The following is a 15,991-nucleotide window of genomic DNA, read 5'->3' on the forward strand; positions in this document are numbered from 1 at the left end:
CTTGGCATTTTGGTTTTCTGCATGAGCAGGGATGCTTAGACATAGCTGAGGCACATAGCTTTGCTCTGTTGCTCTCTCAGATGCAGCTGCTCAGGTCTGCTAAGAGCACCAATTCCTGATCAGCTCGCGGCATCTCTCCTTGCTGTCCAAGTGCAGTCTGCAATCCACCCAAGACAATTCTGCATCTTGGTCCATAGAAAAGGTATTTTGTGACTCCTCACACATAAAATAAAAAAGTTTTTATATCTCATAATCCTTGCATTTTCTGATGTCCTACTTCTCATCTGTACTCATTCTTATTTTGCTCCCATGTAACCAATGGCCTATTGCATTGCAGATGTGCGTAAGAACCAAAACACCAGGTCATTGGTTAAAGAGGAAGATGCTGACTTAGAAAGCTAGTCATGATGGCCTGAATCCATGAGAATTTTGCTGCTGGTTTCATTACTGTCAGAACAGGTTTATCACAATGTTTTTCATATCTGAAGGTTGAAAATCAAATATATTATTATCTCAGTAAAACAGTAACACCTTTAAATATGTGGTCAAGGGTTATCATTGCTGCTTGGTCCTTTCTGCTTTGGCAAGATGGGTTTGCTCTTCATGCTCTGGGTGCTGAATGATCTGTTGTGTTATCTTACTCAAATGCTAATGATTTCATTGAGCTATTTCCATACACTAAATATGTGATGATGTAAAATGTCATGCATATTAATCTGATGCCAATATGTCACAAAATAGGTTCTTTTACAGCAATCAGGTTCCTTAGATGCTTATTACAAGAAAGTGGTACATGAGGCTACTGTTAATACTGTTAGACTTGCATATAATGAATCTTATAAGTCAAAAGGAAGTAGATATTGATGTGTCTTCCTGCTTGGCATCGAAGGCACCACCAAGTTAACCAATCACAGAATACCTGAACAGAGAATGTATAAAATAGCTGACATGGATCTCAAGGTCTAGATAATCCACCGTCCTCTCCAAAAGTACAAACAGGCCTGATAAAAAAAATTAAAACCTTGCAATGAAAAATAATATATTCCAACGTTTTATTCTTTTTAAATTGCAAATGTTTCTGTCTCTATGTTCAATGTGCAAGTCTTATTGTTGCATTGTAAGTCCATTAGTCACCTCCTGTACATGATGGACTTGGAGAACCAATGACTCTCTTCCACATCACAGCAACCTTTCATGTGTTGAAGATTGTGCATCAGGCTCTCCAGCCTAAATGACAAATCCAAGTTCTTCCAACATTTCTCATAGGTCATATTTTTATGGTTTCTTCTCATTTTTGTTGTTTCTTTCTAAAGACCCCAGTTGTCCCTAATTTTTTTTTTTAACCTGATGCCTAAAATCATGCTGTAGATGAGTAAAGTAGGAATACTGTTTCCTGTGTTTACAGTGTGTACTGCTGTTTCAGAAGTGTGATATTTTCCTTATTCACAACAGCATAATGTTGATTCATTCTCAACTACAACCCACTGTAATCTCAACATTTTCTTTTAACTTAGTCCAGCATGTGTATGGGTCATTATTCCACCAGATCCTCTGCTCATTATTATTGAATTCAGATCACTGCAGTCTAATACCATTGTCCAAAATGATGGCAGTCTTTACAACCGTTGCAACATCTTCAGACTTAATAGGCATATTCTCGATTCCATTATTCCACCATGTATATCCCACATATCCATATAAAATAATAAGTATTTATAAATATTTGTATGCAAATAAAGATGAATAAATATTCCTTGAGGCATCTCACAGTTGAATACTTGAGACAGTTAAACTTTCATAGCTTGTATATGGTTATGTGATAAAGAGCTGGTCTCCACACAGACAAAGGAGCCCAGAGGAGCAATGGCAGCTGTGGGAAGCCAAATAATACTATGACTCAGCTCCTCGGTGGCTGTTACTGGAGTCAGAAGACTGTGAAAGTCTCATCCTCAGACTCACGAAGGAGCGCAGAAGCATGATGGTGGGGTGAACTCGATATTCCAGTCAGAGGCAGGACCCCCTGCACCAGCCACACAGGGGACAGCACTTCAGTACTGCCCAAAGACTTGTTGTGGGATGTTATCAGGACCAAAGCCAGGGAAACGAGGGTGGTTTGTGGAGGACCAAGTATGGAAAAACAGAGAGAGAAGGATATGAAAGGATCCAATTGCACATAAAGAGGTACTAGTCTGTCAATGCCTGAGCCTAATCAGTGCAGTCTGTCTCACCTTCTCATTAAACTCCATTTCTAGTGATTTTCCTGGGTGCGGCACTCTGGGATATGTGCATCTGTGGGGAAGGCCTGAGTGCCAGTGGCTGGGGTGGAGGCCCACGTCTGTGGTGCCAGTATGGGGTGCGATGAGGGGGCCTTGTCAGTGAATGACACTGGCCAGCACCAAGCTAGACCAGCCAGCAAGTGGGGTAGGTGGCCTGGAGGGTGGAGGGTGTCCCTAGAGGTGAGACCAGAGATGGCTTTGGCTAACAGAGAAACCAGGGGGTCCCAGACAGCTGCCGAAACTGTGGTTTGATTGGAAGATCCATTTGTATGTGTATTCATGTGCATGGGAGAGTGAGGATCCAGGTCCAGCTACCAGATGGGCCTGGATGGGCTGGGTGTCTAAAGCCAGTTACTGAAGGGGCCAACGAGAGGGTGCCTGAGGGCCTGTTTGTTCAGGTGCCAGCAAGGGAGATTAGGATTCTTTATACAGAGCAAAATGGCTGTCTGATGCTGGAGGTATCCACACTGTAGATATATTTGTAAATATTTCCCACGTAGATAGTTACATCCTGATTAGCCAGCAAGAGGAACAGCATGAGGTCACTGGTGCCATTAGCGTTTATGGGAGTACTGGGTGGGTTTGTCTGTGTTGATGTGTGTGGCCCGTTATATGTTTATGAATGCAACATACTGTGTGTGTGTGTGCCCTGGAGGAATGCATGCCTGGCCTTCCTGCTGGATGGACCTGGGAAAGTGGACCTGCAGCAGCCTCTGTCGCGCAGCAAGATCTGGGATGCTCTAAGGGCTTGCATGCGGCGCTTATTTCTACCTCTGTAATTTTATGCTCATGTATCTCCGGATCTTTCTTCTCAATTAGAACTTCAAAGAATCTTTTTGGAAATGTAGCTGATGCAGACACATTTGGCTATGTCTTTAGACAACATGAATAGAAAAACAATTAAGATCATAATTGAGGAACAAATGCCTTTGGTTTTGTTGATAACTCTCTGGCACTGATTTTGCAGAATTTGTACCAGTGAATCAGAACAGACAACCAAATTTTCCAGCCTGTCACTATATGCAAGAACTTCTGCCCAGCTGATACCCAAGAGGAGGAGGAGGGAGGGATTGCACTAGTGGAAGAAAGGAAATGAAGACCTGAACAACTAAGAGAAATAACGCTGATCTAATCTGGGTTTGCTCTGCTTCTTTTTCTGTTTTCTCTTTTACCTTTCATGGATGTGTGTTTGCATTTTTGTCACCAAAATTACTTATGACTGCAGTGAATTTCTTGAACTCATTTCAGTTTTCTTAATTCATTTGGAAAAAAAAAACGGTTACAAACCACTGTTTTCAATCAGCATATGCCAATCAAAATAATTATGAATTTACTGTAATTAACACCCAAACAAACTGCATTAGTTTTAACTAAGATGAGTTCAGAAACCTATGAAACAGCTTTTTGGAACAAAGAATGTTCATGCCACATGACAGTAAAGTGTTCAGAGTCTACAGAGCTGGAGAACTTAAGAAGATTAGGCATGTTATAGAGGGTTTTCATGGTAATTGAACCTATCACCTAACTCATACACAGAAGTGTGTCTTCAAAGAGCTACAGACTTATTTTCATCTTCTCTGAAGTTCTGATACTTGCATGATTTTAGCTGAAATGTTTGAAGATCTTTCATGTGATTTGTTAAATTTTTTAAGTACTATCTTATCTGAAGTAAAATTTAATAAATATGAAAATAAGGTGGCTCATATTAAAGTATGCAGCTGAAAATGCACACTTTTGCAACCTCTTTTCACTTATAATGTGTGCAGAAATTTTATTGCATATTCACAGTGTTCTTATAATATCAATTATATATTTATAGTATTAATTGTATAATATTTATAATCAATTATATATTTTCAAAGAAATGTGGTAATCAATACTAACAATGATTTACTATAATTGAGAAATAAATGACACATCACCTTCAGACACTGCAATATAGTTTTTCTATTTTGAATATCTACTTCAGCAAGATATACAAAGAATATTTTCATCAAATACTCCTGAAAGATAAATTAAATATTAGTAACAAGTATTGAGTTTAATAATAAGCACAAGCTGCATTAAAAGAGAAAAAACTCATTCACTTTTCAAAAAAAATCTATGACACATATTAACAACTTTTCAGCTACAAAAGTACAGATTCTTCAGCACTGGAAATTGTAGGACAATCCAAAGCTATTATGTGTTAATTTTCTTTTCATATGCAATCAATGAGAATAATAGAAGATCTGTTCAGTTACTAAAGAAACAAGCTGAATGTAAAAGATTAAAATATTTTATTGAAGGTGGTAATAATTTCTTATCCAGAGAAGCACAGGTATAGACATAAAAAGTCAAGCAGTTTACTGCTCCCAGAAAAAAAAATAAAACACATTCAAACCTGCTACAACCAATTACTTCAAACCAAAATAACACAATATGTACTATTGTTTGGCATCTTAAAAAAACACCAAACAACAAAACAAACAAGAAAACTAGAAATACCTTTACAGTTAAAGTGGCATTTTTACATGAAGATGTCGCATGTATTTGCTGATATGGTACGCGACGTTATGGGACACTTGGCAAAGCTCTTACAGGTGGTGGTAAACCACTGCAACTCTTCAACGTTAAACTTCCCTTCAGTATTTTTCTATCTGAATATCTCGATCACTCCTGCTCTCTCTGGAGTGGTTTGCGTTCTGGAGGTAGCACTGGATATAACTTCTGCCAGCGTTGTGGAGGCCAGAGGATATGAGTAGCTCGAGCATGGAGAAGTCCAAGAGAAACCTGTAGCAAAAATATAAACCAGAGAGATTATTAAATATTGCAAATAAAATAAAAATACAAAGCATGTGATGATTTTTTTTTTGAGTGATGAGAGAATATACAACAGGGAACTTCGCATGAAAAAGCAGTGTCTCATGCACATAATGAGAGGAAAAGAAAAACTGCTTCAGTGACAAATTACCTTTTTTTTGATAAAAAATTTAATGGAACTCAAAACAGCTTGCAGAAATGCACAGTCTGTAACAAACATGAACTACGGATGTTTTCTCAGGTTCTATAAAAACAGCTGGTCAAAACAGGTGAAGCATTCTATAATCCACCAAAATCTGTTGGTGATTATTCTGGGTACAGCAGAACAGGGTTCAAGCATCTATTTGAATAAGTTAAACAGAACCCATGTCTCAGATTTGAGCTATGTAAACTAACCACAATGGGATAGCGGCTTTTCTAAAATACGCTGTGCTTTGTATTTATCACTGTCCTTTAAAATTCCATTTTTTCTCCAACCAAAAAATGGAAATTTCTGTGAATCACAAATAATTCCCCGAAGTAAAAATGTATTTCTGATAGAATTATTTGAAGCACACCTCCAGATCAAATATTTTTTAAGTTCTAAGATTACTTATGCTTCATTCCTGTGTTTTTAAAATGTTTTATCACCTTATTATTTATTATTGCTTTATGTCAATAACTTTATTTATTTTGCTTCAATGAATCAATATAAAAGTCAATACTGATAGTGCTTACAAATTAATTACTTATAGGTGAGATAGTTCAGAAAACTGAATTGCTTAGAAAACCTTAACAAAATTACAAAAAAGGTTCATTTCATATACAGAATGAAATGGCTTGACAGTCTGTACTTAAATTTGAAATGAAGTAATTCAGTATGGAGTGAATCTCACTTAACTTGAAAAGCCTACAGGACAGGCTTAAAATTAAATTATTTGTTTACTCTTCTTCTGGACACAATAGTGAGCAGTTGTGGGAAACATCAGTTAACTTCCCACCAAGTATAAAGTATCCAGTGCCAATAGCAAATTTGTAAACAGGACAAAACATGGTTAGAAATACAGGAATGTATATGTGAAGAGATGAAACAACTAAGACTATAAAGAATAAACAGACAATAGGGTCAGAAGTCTATACAATTACAAATGGCATGCATAAAGAATGCATAAGCTTTACTTGCTTATTTTGTCATCATTTCTTATAACTAAGAGTAAAAATCAGATGACAACATCTTAAAGAATTCTTAAAGCCAAGAAAAAGGAAATGCTTCTTCACAGTGTGCATGATAACATCATACTTGCATACTTATACATGATACTGAAGACACCAGAAAATAATAACAAACTGGTACAGAAAATAACAATAGAAGCAAAATCCATCACACATAATTGAATATAAACAAAGTAACAGTGTGGTCTCTAAAATCCACATTAGGAAACACTGAGGGGAAAAATAATGTACTTGTTTTGTTATGCTCTAATGGTCTGGTACCGGCTGTCGTCAGAGGCAGGAGTTAAATGGATTTCTGATTTGAACCCATACATTCCTCCTTAAATTTTTATGTAAACTCAGTTCTTCTGTTCCTTTTAATTTCTCATCCCCCCAAAAAAAAAAGGGTAAAAAAAATAATAATTCAGTAAGCAGGTAATACAGCATTTTATGCAAATGGACACCAAATAGGCCCCTAGGAATATCTTCTGCTAATTTTCTTGATTTAATTTCATAGGATTAATGTATATTCACCAGTGTCTCTCTACCACATAATCAAATCAGTGAATCTGAAGTGGTCTATATCTAATTCCACATTCTGTAGCTTGATGAAGCAGGTGCTGAATTACTTGAATATAATTTGGTTACTTAATAACCCACAATATCTGAAAGAATCTGAAGTAGACCACTGAAATTACAGCCTAGCATCATATCTCTCTTGCATGATCCCTTGCCAGGATCACTTTTTTCCCCAGCTCCATCTTAACTTTTTTGCTTCTTTTAAGCAAAGGACAGGCTGCTAAGTGGTAACTCCTTTTTGATAGAATTTAACTACATTTTTTTAAGTCTTGACATACTTCTGTGTAGTTTGTAAGATATTTATGAAATTCATAGTATCAATTATCCCATAAAGTGGTTTCCAAATATAATATTACCACATGGATTTGTTCCCTCTGTGTACAGAGTGATGGCATCCACATTACAGCTGGTGCCAAAATATAAAACCACAGCAAACCCCACCACTGCATATATAATATGACAGCATTAGTACAGAGAAAAATGTTAGAATACTCTTCTCAAACAGAAATAACATCTCATTTTCAAAGTTCTCTTTTTCTCAGTGCATTGCTTGTTACTGATGCCAGTAGGAGGTCTGCACAGACTGAGAATATAATAAATTAATCAAAACTTGTTTGAAGCTGAGGCTGGGAATAATTTTGCCCAGAGGATTACTTCTACTGATCACTACCTGACTTGAAACTAATAAAGAAAAATCCTTCCTATAAACGTGATTTACAGGACAACATGACTAGTGTTAAAAAGGAAAAACAGGTATTGTTTGGTTATGGAAGTCTTTACTAAACCACAAATGACACTGATGCTATAGGGCTTCTTTTACTATAACTCAAAGGTGCACTTAAAAGCACCTTTGTGTTTGACTTCTGCAAACAACCTTACTAACTTTTGTCCATTGCCTATTATTATTCTGTAGCTACTACAGCAGCCATGAATTTCACTCAGGAAGAACAGAATTGTTCGCAGATAATAACCTCTCCTTGTTCATGGGTTTACCCTCACCAAGGTTAGATATGGATAAAGGGAGAACTTGAGAGGTGACATATTTTGCTGCAAGAGTGAAATACTGAAACAATATATTAAAAAAGAGATTAATCAGTTCCCTTAAAGACATTATTTACTCTCTATATGTAAGAAAATTAGCTCACTCCCTTGAAACACTGTCTTAACTATAAGAAAAATCAGTGCTTTACAGGCACAAATTATTTGAGGAATATACTATATTGTAATAATACTAGCATTTCAAAAAGTTGAATTTTATTTCTGCATTATTTATTACTCTTGATGGGGCAACAACAGACTCTATGTAGAATTGATTCCATATTATTCTCCCTAACCTGAGGTATTAATTCTTTTATTTTTTAAAAAATTGAATATTTAATTGAAAAACTGAAAAGTCATTTTGTTAACACAGCAATTTTATCTGCAAAATAAATTTTGAATGAATAATACTGTTTTGACACTGTTACTGTGATAAAAGCATATTTCCTCAGAGTCTGCTTGTTAGTATGTTAGCTGTGTGGAGACTGATTAGTTTTGGCACTGCATTAGGGAAAGATAAGCCTAAGATTGATAGTGCTATCTGCAGTGGTATTTGCAACTATCTTACTCATTCTGTCCTACCAGGTTGGGATAAATGCACCTTTATTAATTTGGAGACTTACATTACTATCACTTCTTACAGTTCCAAAATACATAATTTTAAAATACTCATTGGTTTATGGACTGCACTCTCCATTTTTTGTCTGTTTTCTGTTTGACATCTTCACTATTTCTTACTATGATGCATTTTCTAAAAATCACAGTGGTAAGAGAAGCATTCAGACTGTGCAAGAATTCTGTTTAAATGTAGCAGGCAGTGGCACACACCAAAATTTCTTCAGAAATCCAGTTTGGATTTCAAGAAAAGGAAAATTCCAGAAAAGGATGTGACCCCAACAAGGCTACTCTCCGTTTTCTCAGGATATGTAAAGTCCACCCTACCTGATAAAATTCGGTATTACTGCTCCTAGTTGTTATGTGCATTCCGCAAAGATTTCCCTTTGCTAGAGACTTTTTCTCTAGCTTGAACAGTCACGATTTCAAATTCCGTAAGAACAATAAAACAGGGAACGTACAGCACCACTGAATATAACTTGAGAAAGAGCAATGAAGAACCAAAAACCCCAGACCTTTGCAACCTTGTCTAAAGTTAGGCTTCCTACCTAGTCCATTTGCTATTTAAATGTAATAAGATTAAAAACAACATTAAAAAAAAAGAAAAAAAAAAAAGAATATTTCTTTGGCTATTATTGTAGTCCTGTAAGGCAGTATTGCCATTACTTGTAACAAGCTGTAGACCTTGTACCAGCTCTGCAAGGCCTCAAGATTAATTTCTCAGGCTTTGTACTTCCCTAGACTGCCCGGAGTTTGGATTTAGCTAGTTTTCATGCAACTGTTTTTCTAATGCTCAGGTGACTATTGTCTAAGTTGTTATAATTTTGCTTATAATGCTTATATTTGTTTATATTTGCATGATTTTGTGGTATAGTCAAAATGTTTATACCTGCAGTAAAAATTATTAGTGTTGAATGAAATATTTATGACTTTAACATAAAAATGGGCTTGACAAGACTATAGAAATGGAATAATAAACACTGCAGGCCTATAAGCAACTTAGCAATGTTCATGAAAAAAGAAAACTTGCTGGGGAATTGGACAAAAAGGTTGTAAGGGTAGCAAATTTTATTTTTTTAAAAAGGGAGAATAAGATATGTACAAACATATATGAAACAAAAAATATAATAAATACAGATAAAAAATGATTTTTCCAATCAATAAAGAAAGAACAAATAAAAAATCAAAAAACATTAGAAAAAGTGTTAAATTAGCCCCAAGTGAAGCTGAAAGTGAGGAAGAGGAAGCTATCACAGTCCTCCTGGTGAAGAAATCAGGATGCCAACAACTCACAAAACCACCTCTTTCCTTTCTTTCTGGGGTGGATGGGTGCTGCCAACCTTATGACCTAAAGGGGCAGCATAAACACAGAAAATGACAGATACTTGAAAGCGTTTGCGTGACATTTTCAAACCACAGTTTTACTGAGACTTGTTGTGCGTTAATTTGATAATTAAAACTGTGAATGGTAATAACATTGTAATTGGACTAACCATATCTAGAGTCTAAGTAAAATACATTAAAGTCTTATGATTTTAATGCAACTAACCATGAAGTCTGTGGCTTTCTATATCAGGTGACTTCACCTCTTTACTCACTACAAAGTTTTAACTGTAATATTACATTACTACTGGTTTTCTAAGTGAGACTACATAAGCTCTAGTTATATGGTGCAAAATCCAGAAAAAAAATATTTTTTCCTCACTCAGCATTTCTTTTATTTTTCCTAAAAAAAAGTGGTGATTTTGATGAATCTTCATACACATATTTTGGTTTCTCTGTTCTACTTCCAAAAAACCCCAAACATTCAAAATCAGAACAAATAAAATTAAATACACTATATTTTTTATTATTTTTTTTTTCCTTACATGGCATTTTAATTTCAGGGGATTGTTATTTCAATAACAACATTAAAAATGCATTTAAAATTTACATACTTGTGACAGAAGACCCTGTAAAAATCATACTACAAAGTATAAAATAATGTAAGAAACCTGGAACTATCTAGATCAGTCACAGAAGATAAAAATAAACGGAGGTAATAGGAATATAACAATAGAGCAGAGCAGTAATCCTTAACATTGGATCAAGACAACAACCCGCTCTGATTATGTACTTGAATAAGTACTCAAATACAAATATACTTCTTGTGAAGAAGAAATACTAAAAAATAATATCTGAAAATTATAATTTCATCATGTTTAAACCTAGAAAAATTACAATTTAAATGTGTATTTTGTCTCCTAGTTGAATTAATATATTTTTAAATTGTGCAAATCTCTAAAATACCACTGGAAGAGACTAACAGCTACCTAACATACTAGAAGCAGAACTAAACTACAATGCCACAGATTATAACCTAGGTACTTGAGAAATTTCATGAAGTGCCATAAAATCACAATTTTAAGGACATGTATCAGCTTCAGGTTTTGAAGAGTCACTTCTGCTTTAGTTCCTTAAGATTAATCCTTCCAGATCCCATAGCCAATGACAAACACACAAAGACAAAGACTTAAAATGCTCTCAAAACAAAAAGAGATAAAATAATACAAATAATCATAGTGTTTCAAATTTTGCTTTCTATTCTCTGAAGTAATACATTCAAATAACTTTTTTTTTCTTGTTCACATGCAGGTTAGTAAAGCAACTTCATATATATATAGCTTTTCACATGCTGAGCACTATGGGCCATCAACTATATTCAAAATTTTCTTCCCAAATTTTCTATTTCATAACACAAAGTCATTGGGGATAGGGGGGAACTATTCTGTAACAGTAGAAGTGTATTCAGATCTTATTTTACTTGCTACTCCCCACAGAGATTCTGAAAGGTGCCAATACACATTAGGTGGAAAATTGTCTAATATGGAGAAATCGTGGGTACCATTTGAGCAGACATACCTTGTATTAATTTTTCCAGATCTAGTAGTTCATAGCCCTGCTACTTATATCCTATTAGCCAGTTAGCTGTAGTTTGAGTACACTGAAATCCTGGAATACTGGGATTAACAAATTTAAGTGGAGCTTGAAAATTGTGTGTAAAGGAACCATGCTAATGAGAATGGAAAGTAAAAAAATTCTAGAATATTTCAGCCTCAAAGAAAACCTCAGGATAGAAACACTTAGGAAACTGTGCATTGTTTTAGTTATAAAACTAACAAAAATATATACTCTGGGATAGCTATCTGTGTCAAATTAGATTGCTTGTCTTAAAGACAGGTGTTGCACTGGGTTTTGATATTAGATTGTAAGTGTAAAATGGTCTCACAGAGAATTCTTCCAGTAAATTAGTCTCTTCAAAAAATCCATACTTTAATAGAAAGTAAACATGATTGTATTACATTTCATTTTCTGTACATGGTTGAACTTTGAAACAACTACAATGAAGTGCAGTAGAAGGAAAAAGGCTCAATAAAAATAAAATCCAGTGGATTACAGTAAAATCCCAGAGAAACTCTTTCTTCTAGTTGAAGTACCTGGGATAATGAACAATGGCAGAAGAAACAAATATCCTTATCCTCCTTATTTTATGAGTGTAAGAATAACACAAAGATGAAAATCAATAGGTTGTTTTGTAAAGAAAACCTTACCACAACAGATGTTCTTTAATTTATATGAGTTCACTGAAGGTTGGCATAACTAGTTACAAACTAGCTCATTAATACAAGAAAAAGTGACATTCCTTTCAACTACACAGCAAAATACTAGTGTCTTTATTATTCTTTCTTCTAGTCCTTGAACAAATCAGACCTAATGGAGCCATACAGATCTAGTGACAAAGAAAATAATGCAGCCCGTTACAGTTTCATTAGTCTGATATCTGAAGCAGCAGCTCCAGCTACAAATAAAACATCCCATATGTGTTTTCTTTCACAGAGCTTCTGTATAATCATTAAAGGTCCTTATTAAAGTTATCAAATTCACAAGTGTTCATTTAGAAAGAAAATACATTATTAAAAAATCCCTAAAATATATAAATTACAATTATTTTATTTTAAGAAAGTTTTAAACAGTGAAAACAGATACTCAAAAAGGGATGCACATATGCTACACAAATATGTGCAGACATAATGACAAAATGGGATGTAAGAGAGAGAAATATATTTCAAATGCACTGGATTATTCCCAAAATGAATAAAATTTCATGTTAGCAGAAGGTAACTGTCTGAAATTAGTGTAACACTTCTGAGTGATCCAATGCAAAATTGTTTTGCAACTTACACTATTCATATCAGAAGAGCTGAGCACAGTCACTTCATTGTAACAAAACCTCAGGTTATTAATTGAACTGAAAAAATGGCATGTACTAAGCATCAAAATAACTTGGTTGCACTCATTTATTCTATCATGTCTATGTGCCTATGTTAAATCTGAAGCTACAATAGATGAAAAGGAAGGAAATGGTCACTGAAATGAAAATATATTTCATCTCTTGTATATATGAGGTTTTTTACAGTTAAATGTGCAGACAGACACTAGTTAACATTGAATTATAACTTACATTCATAAAAGCAGCGCAGATTTAAAGGAATTAAGTATAAAGTAGTGCATTTTTTATGCAATTCATGAAGGAATCAGCTGTCAATGCTGACTAAATTAAACACAGTAACAGGTTTGGTACAAGAACTCTATGAAGTAAATCCTGTCTGAATGCATTATATTGGAATTGTCAAGGATGTATCATTGAAAGGGATGCTGTGGTTAATTAACTTCTTCATTGCTTCCCAGTTCCTTCTTTGTTTTCTCAAGACACCTTTTTAAAATGGAGGTTAGCATATAACACAGCAATACTAGTCTTTTATCTTCAGTAAGTTTAGCATTCTTAGAATTTATTCTTTCTTGCTTATAATTAACAGAACCATTTTGCTAAAAAGGTCTAAAAACAGATTTACAAAACAATCTATTCTTTCTAGTAATAAAAATGGTGTAAGAATTTGCTTAGTTCACAGTATGATGCTGCATATACATAAATATAGTTTAATACTTAAAAGCTTTTTAATATTTCACAGGGTGTTGCATAAGATTCCTAGCCTAAATAGGATTGTCAGTAAGTCATGTAATTCAACAGAAGAACAAAATGTACTAATAGCTTTCATGAAAGAGTCCTGCATTAAAAAGCAGAAATATATTTGCAATTTGATATTTTAAGAATTGATAAATCAAATGGCAGGAAACAATTATTAAAACACATTTATTATCTTCACCTAGAAAGCATTAGCTTTATTCCAAGTCTATGCATATTAATTATTCAGGAAAACATAAAAGCCTTCAATGTCAATTCCTGTTCAGTAATGTATTGTGTCAGAGCCAACAGTTAGAAGAACATCAGGCTTAGTGACATTTTTCAGCTTACTACACTGATATTGATTATGTGCATTGTCTTTCTTGATTGAATACTTAGGACACTATGCAGAACGTTGTACATTACCAATTATGTTGATTTCCAGTTTTGTTCTGTTGCATGTAATTAATTTAATTTTGTTCCAAAGCTTTGGCAAAGGCAACAGTACAGTGCAATGAGAAGAAGGGAAGGAGTCACAGAGTGGCTCTGAGAGCACAGGCTCTATCCAGGAACTGTGCTCATCCTCCTACCAAACTGTTCCTCCACAGACCCAACTAATCACTGCGGGCTGGTGCTCAAGCAGGTGGAACTGTACCCTCTGCTCCATCACTTCTTTTCTGTGGTGCTCTGAGCTTCCAGGAGAGCAAGACAGAGGCATCCTGGCACTGCTCTGGCCATGGAGATTTGCTGTGGCCCTGGCATATTCCTGCTCTGCTTCCACCCCACACTCACAGATAAAGCAGGCCCTAATGATGAGTGGTTAGTATTGAAAAGCTGAACAAACAAGCTAAGATGAAAGGTCAAATTCCACTAAATTTGCAGAAGTATGACTGTGCCAGGGATCATATGCATGCAAGCTGGGACAGATGATATTTCAGACTCATTCAGGATAAATACAAATAAAGGAAGGAGTACAACTCTCAGATAGGAACAATAGGCTTCAGTTTCTAACTCAAATTTTTCAAGACAAGTGATGTGAAAAAACCCACATACCAGTTACCTCTTGCATTTCATTTATATTCTTCATACTCTCTTCAAAATCTCAGAAAAGTACCTGACCTCCTAGGTAAAAAATGAGTGCTGTTTATGAACTTAGAGATGTGCTGACACTAAGGGACCTAATGGAGAAAATACCCATCCTGCTGCTGCCTCATCGGCTCTGTTAGGAGCAGCTCCAGCCCAAGTGGCTCCATCAGTGAGCATTGTGATGGGACAGCACTGGGAGACTCCAGGCATCTGGGAAAGTTCATTACCCTAAATTTTACTTGGCAGATAGCTGGCAGTCAGTCAAGATAATTTTAGAATAATTATTGAATGCTGAGGTAAGATTTTAAAAAAAAAAAAAAAAAGAAAAAAAAAATGACAACCAGGAAAGTTCATTCAGGGGAATAGGTGAGAAAATACCTCTTAATTAAAACAAAATTATACACCTTATGACATTACAACTGTTACTGGGCAAAGCAAGCCTTTTCTAAAGCTAGAACTGTTCAGAAGTTTTCAGTGACAATAGCTTGTATGTTTAGCAAATAGATCTGTTAGCCTACTCACAGCTTCTCCACTTTTTATCACACATTTCAACAGATTTAGTCTGATATAAATGAGGTTGTTGCAATACTGTTAACAACATATTTCTTATTTTCTCTTGCTTTAAAAAGACAACGGTTCTATAGACTATTCCACTTAACTAAAAAAAATCCTACTGTGAGGATTGCTTCTTCTATTTTTCTTCTAAAATGGCACACAGAAACAGTTTGACTTACAGAAAACATGCTGTTGGCAATATGAGCTATGAAAAACAATGGGGAGTAAATATTCAATGAGCAACTAGGATATCAAAATGTCATTAAACAGATGCACGATATGTTATTAAAATTATAAAAGACTTTTTAATAGAGGTATTTGTATGAGGATGACTAGAGTTCATCTAAAGAAGTAAATTTCATCAAGATAATTGTGTATATGTAATTTTCCCAAGTTGATTTACCAGAAAAAAGCCAACATGAATACTTTAAATAAATACCAAGATTTTTCTCCCCCTTATAGCTATAATAATAGCTATGAATTTAAGAATGCTTAAATACTTTCTCTTTTGTCATTATCTGTTTTGTTACATATTTTTGTTAAAACTATGGTGAAGAAATTAAATGTACTAAACCTAGCTTTTACTTTATAAGGAAAATATTATCTCTAAACCATTCCTTTTTTCCCCTAGTCAATAGTACTATTATTTAGCATTCTGTGCTTTTATGATATGTGACATTTGTCAAAATACAAGGCTTCTTGGTATAATTAAAGTAATATGGCTTCTTAACATAAATCATTATTAAATAACAGATACTGTATACTTATTAATATAATTTCCACACCCTACATAACTAATCCTCTTGATATTAACTTTTTTTTTCTCTTTAGTTCACTCCTGATCATC

At 34.7% G+C, this 15,991-nt stretch overlaps 1 protein-coding gene across 4 annotated transcripts in view; it reads right to left on the reverse strand.

The window, feature by feature from the left end:
* Nucleotides 1–4,538: 4,538 nt before the first annotated feature.
* Nucleotides 4,539–15,991, reverse strand: part of IMMP2L (inner mitochondrial membrane peptidase subunit 2) — a 435,181-nt gene continuing 423,728 nt past the window's right edge. For all 4 annotated transcript variants that reach the window (XM_051618060.1, XM_051618042.1, XM_051618070.1 and 1 more), the window contains one exon: nt 4,539–5,048. In XM_051618060.1, coding sequence (XP_051474020.1) covers nt 4,929–5,048 — 120 coding nt within the window. In that variant the 3' untranslated portion in view covers nt 4,539–4,928. The remainder of the gene's footprint in view (nt 5,049–15,991) is intronic.

This window comes from Apus apus, chromosome 1 (assembly GCF_020740795.1).
Source record: "Apus apus isolate bApuApu2 chromosome 1, bApuApu2.pri.cur, whole genome shotgun sequence".
Classification (NCBI taxonomy): Eukaryota; Metazoa; Chordata; class Aves; order Apodiformes; family Apodidae; genus Apus; species Apus apus.